Genomic DNA, 5,548 nt, shown 5'->3' on the forward strand with positions numbered 1-5,548 from the left:
TCTCTGTCTGTCTGTCAAGTGCATGCACCATATGGAAAAAACCTCTCAAAGAAAAAAAAAAAAAAAAAGTTAAAAAAAACAACTGGAAAACAATTAATGTAATACAGTTGAAAGCATATATATCAATCCTGGAGCCAGCCAGCAGTGTGGGAGCTAAGACAGCTGTATCCCACATGGTGGACTATGCAGTTAGAGTCCCTGACCCAGAGGCTTGGAAAATACGCCAAGTGCATGCATGTGGATATCCAGAATCCCAAGAGGAGCATGGAGAAAAATTTGTGGCATGGTCACCCCCTGGGGTGGGAGGCGATTTCTCACTTTCCCTCTCTTTCTTTCTGTCTTTCTCTCATGAGCACATGCACTCATGGCAAAACAAACAAATAAACAAACAAAAGCAATCCTACAATTCAATCATATACTGATTTAGAATTATGTGACTGCTTTCCATGGAGGACTAATTTAAAGTTTGCTTTCCTTGGCATTTAGGTTGAGCTCTTAACAAACATCTTCAGTTTTCAAAATAAATGCTTTATTTTAAATAAGAGAAGAATGAAATTCTATTTATCGTATCGTTCAAAACATTTCTAAAGAGGGGACAGACTGACCTTTTAAAAATGAAACTCATTGGGCCATGGCATGGTGATTAGAGTGCTGGACTCCCACATGGCCAACCATGGTTCAAGTCCTGGACCTGGCAGCTTGCATTCTCACTTTTCCTTCTCTCTATCTCTGTTTCTCTCTCTGGTGAATTAATAATAATGATAATAAAATTAAATTTAAAAATTTTTTAAGTTACTCATGGGGCCAGCAGGTGGCATGGTGGTTAAAGGTGTTAGACTCTTACATGGCTGACTGAGGCCCAAGTCTCAGACCTGGTGGCTTGCTTTCTCACTTTCCTTCTCTCTCTCTCTGAGCAAACTGGAAAATAATAAGAAGAAGAACAGTAAATCAAGTTAAATAAAATAGTTCTAAAAAAGAAAATGCAAGGGGACAACTAGATGCCATAGTGGTTAGGGCATTGGGCGCTCCCAGATGGCCGACCATAGTTTGAGTCCCGGACCTGGTGGCTTGCTTTCTGGCTTCTTCCTCCACTCCCACCCCAATCTCTCTTCCATCAAATTAAAATAAATGAAAAAATGCAAGAGCTGGGCACCAGCAGTTAGTGTAATGACTATGTCGCTGAACTCCCATGTAATCGACCGTGGTTTGAGTCCCGGACCCGATGGCTTAAACTCACACCGGGCACATGTGCGTGCCCAAGATCCTGAGAGGAGAATGGAGTAGAAGGGATTGTGGCATGGCCATTCCACCTAGGGGGTGATTTCTCGCTCTCTATCTCTTTGTCTCTCTCTGGCAAGCGCACGTGCCCTATAGCAAAATGTAAGAGCTGTAAAGAAAGAACCACAGGGACCAGCAGTTAGTGTAATGGCTATGGCACTGGGCTCCCATGTAGTCGACCGCGGTTCGCATCCTGGACCCGGTGGCTTAAACTCACGCCAGGCGCGTGTGTGCGTGCCCAGGATCCCAAGAGGAGAATGGAGGAAAAGGGATTGCAGCGTGGCCATCCCCCCTGGGGGGCAATTTCTCACTTTCTGTCTCTCTGTCTTTCTGGCGAGTGCATGCGCCCTATAGCAAAAACCTCTCCAAAGAAAAGAAAAGAAAAGAAAAAAAGAACTACATATTAAATACTTGCTGTGCAGTGCTACCAGGTGGCATGGTGGTTGGGGCGCTGAACTGCCCCATGGAGGATTGCTTTCTCACTTTTGCTCTCTTTATCTCCCTCTGTGTGTGTCTGTTTCTCTCTGGTGAGCACATGTGTCCTATAACAAAAATAATTATAATAATAATAATAGTAGATAAAATTAAATAAAATAATTATTTTTAAAAACACTTGCTGTGCTCCATAACCAAAATGTTTCCATTGCTAATGTATTCATTTGACTTCAATAGAGTATCTAATTTTTTCTGTAATTTTCATTTCTGAAACAAATATTACTAATACAAGACAGTACAATAGCAAAAAGCGAGCAAAAGATTTGGTAGACATTTCACCAAATAATTATCTAATGAGGACAGTCAGGTGGCATGTGGTTAAGAGTACTGGATGCCCACCTGGCCGACCACAGTTTGAGTCCTAGCCTTCACAGCTTGCTTTCTCACTTTCTCTCTCTCTCTCTGTTCCTCTCTGGTGAAATTGAAATAAATAAATAAATAAATAAAGTTAAATAACATAATCCTTAAAAAATCATCTAATAAGAAAAGGAATTTTTTTCCTTTTGGCCAACAAGCTATCTGTATAGCCATGCTCATCATTAGTCATTAGAGAAATATGAATCAAAACCACAATGAAATACCATTTCACACCTTTATTTTTTTTTTAATTAAAAAACTTAACATAGAGTACATATATTTGGTGAACAGAAGGAGAGAGACCGAGAGAGCAACAGAGAGAGAGAGAGAGAGAAAGTGAGAAATCACCCCCTGGGGGATATTCACACTGAAATCCCTTCTCCATTCTCCTCTTGAGATGTTGGGCACACATGCATATGCACCTGGCATGGTTTCCAAACTGTTGGATCCCAGATTTGAACCTGGTAGTCAGCCATGTGAGATCTATTTGCCTTAATCACCATGGCATTGGTTGGTCCTCTATTTTCTTTTTAATAATTATTTAAGTTTATTTATTTATTCATTTATTTACTTATTTTAATTTGACCAGAGAGGGACAGAGAGAGAGAGACAGAAAGTGAGAAAGCAAGCCGCCAGGTCCAGGACTCGAACCACAGTCCACCATGTGGGAGTCCAGCGCTCTTAACCACCATGCCACCTGCTGGTCCCGGTCCTCTATTTTAAAAACAAACCAACAAACAAAAACAGAGGGGAAATAAATGTTGGCGAGGACTGAAACCTCTGTGCATCGCTGGGAATGTAAACTGGCGTAGCTGCTGTGGATATCAGCTTGGAGTGCCTCAAAATGTTAAATAGAATCACCATTTGATTGCTTCTCAGCCTTTTGGCTTAGACTAAGTATAGAGTTACCATAAGTCTGCTCATAGGTACATACCCAAGCTGAAAAAAAAATGGAATCAGATATTCTTACATTGATGTTCATAGCAGCATTGTTCATAATATTAAAAAGGTGGAAACAGGAGCCAGCAGGTGGCGTGGTGGCTAAAGGCATGGAACTCCCAAATGGCCAACCATGGTTTAAGTCTTGGACCTGCTGACTTCCTTTCTCACTTTTCCTCTCTCTCTGTCTCTCTATGATCAAATTGGAAAATAATAATAATAGTAGTAGCAAATAAAGTTAAAATTTAAAAATTATTTTTAAAAAAGGTGGAAATAGGGCTAGCAGTTAGTATAATGGCTATGTCACTGAACTCCCACATAGTCGACCGCGGTTTGAGTCCCAGACCCGGTGGCTTAAACTCACGCTGGATGAGTGTGAGTGCGTGCCCAAGATCCCAAGAGGAGAATGGAGGAGAAGGGATTGCGGCGTGGCTATCCCCCCTGGGGGGTGATTTCTTGCTTTTTCTCTCTCTGTCTCTCTCTGTCTTTCTGGCAAGCGCACGCGCCCTATTGCAAAAACCTTTCCAAAAAAAAAAAATATATATGGAAATGGTTTCTTGCTGTAGCTTCACAAGTGGGAGTACCAGAAGCCAGGCTCACAGCAAGATCCCATGATGGTTTCAAGAAAATGGCAGATAAGCTGGACATGGGGGTAATCGTCAGCCTGGGTAAGGCCAAGTTGAAGAAAACAGAGACTCAGGAGCTCACTGAGCAGGAGAAGCAGAGTGAAATTTCCTAAGTACCTGGAGGATTCTCCACCTTCATCTTCAAGCCCCCAATTGTGATGTGGAGGAAGGGCCACCTGCAAGATGGACATGAGCCACAAGCTGCACTGTGAACCATCCCTCCCCCCAACTCTCTTCCCCTTCCCCCCCATTCTGTGCTGATGTCATCAGCCTATGGGTCTTTGAGGGAACTCCTCCCAGTGGATTGCCAAATTCTTGGGTATGCCCTGGATTATTATGGAACATTATTTGTATGATTAACTAAAATAAAACACACCTTGTGGTGAATAAAAAAAAGATGGAGACAGTACAAGTGCTCATAAAGACATGACTGGATAAACAAAATGTGATATATATGGATATTGGAATATTATTCACTCATAATAAGGAGTAAAATTCCCATACATGCTACAACATGGGTGAACTTTGACGTTACACTTCATAAAATAAGTTAGTCACCAAAGAACAACTATGGTATGATTCCACTTAGATATGAAGTAACTAAAGTAATCAAATTCGTAAAGACTGGAAATATTGTAGAGTGGTGGGGTGGCAGCTGGAGGAGAGGCAAATAGAGAATTAATGTCTACTAGGTACAGAGTTTCTTTTCGGTATTAAGAAAAACATTTTGAAAGAGGTGATGGTCCCACTACATTGTAAATGTACTTAATTGTCATTGAATTGTACACTTAAAAATGGTTAAAATGATAAATCTTATGTAACGAAAAATACAGAGAGTTGTAGTTTTCCACAATTCTTCTGGGAAGTTATAGGAGAGAGAAACACAATGCAACAGGAAAGAGTCCCACATTGGTAACTTTAAGGGTGAGGTAAAGAAACATAATTAGCTCACCTATATTCCCTGGTCAGCTTTCTGAACTCAAGGCTGAGATCTGAAATACCTATCAGGACAAAATGGACCAGTAAAATCTGTCCTCCTATTCTATTCCCATTTGTGCCTGTGTTTAAAGAACATCTAGTTTGAACATTCCTTAAATTTTGATTTTAAATATAAACATCCTAAAGATGCTTACCGTGTTGACTTAAGTGATCTCCAACAGTTTAATGATTATATATATATATATACACACACACACACACACACATATATATATACACACATATATATACAATGGTCTATCGGCAGCCAGAATAACTTCTTTCTTGTAAGTGGTGGTCAGAGTGAACTTTGTTCAGAGTGACATTAATACTCAAACACCTTCAGCTCACCGAAGGCTAGGCTGCTCTAACTCGTCAGATCTCCCAATACAACCCAACTCCATAATGGTGTCCTCACCCTCGGAAAACCAGTACAAGAGCTATTAGTCTCTGGGTGGCTCCAAAGGATTCTGGGAGCGAGGGAACAGACCAAGGGGCAAAAATGAAAGGTTTGCACAGAGTGTGCAACGGGTCAATTTAAGATTATCATCCAGTTGCTGAGCGACTTCTGAAATCTTCCAGTCGCCTCCAATAATTCTCCCATCCTGTAGGCCCCTTCTTCCACACACAGCCCCTCCCACTGCAATATTAGCCAATCATTGAGCTGGTGGCCGCAAATCGGGGCCAATCCTGAACACGTTTAGTTTGAGCGGGAAAACCTCTTAAACTGCCAGCAAGTGAGGTCGGCTAACTGCCCCTTTTCAGCCTTGTCTCTGGGGCGCTGGGGGTGAGTAACAGGCCCTGCAGGCGGTTGCCCATTGGCTGGGCAGCGGGCCAATGAGGGGGTGCGAAGCGGGGGGCGGGCCTCGCAGAGG

General features: G+C 42.0%; 1 protein-coding gene across 1 annotated transcript in view; it reads left to right on the forward strand.

Moving 5' to 3' along the window:
* Window positions 1–3,697: 3,697 nt before the first annotated feature.
* The window catches only part of MEIOC (meiosis specific with coiled-coil domain), a 27,082-nt gene continuing 25,231 nt past the window's right edge, over window positions 3,698–5,548 (forward strand). The window contains exon 1 of the mRNA XM_027768889.1: window positions 3,698–3,721. Within this exon, the coding sequence (XP_027624690.1) occupies window positions 3,698–3,721 (24 nt within the window). The remainder of the gene's footprint in view (window positions 3,722–5,548) is intronic.

The sequence above is a fragment of the Tupaia chinensis genome, unplaced genomic scaffold (genome assembly GCF_000334495.1).
Source record: "Tupaia chinensis unplaced genomic scaffold, TupChi_1.0 Scaffold148004_1, whole genome shotgun sequence".
Taxonomy (NCBI): Eukaryota; Metazoa; Chordata; class Mammalia; order Scandentia; family Tupaiidae; genus Tupaia; species Tupaia belangeri.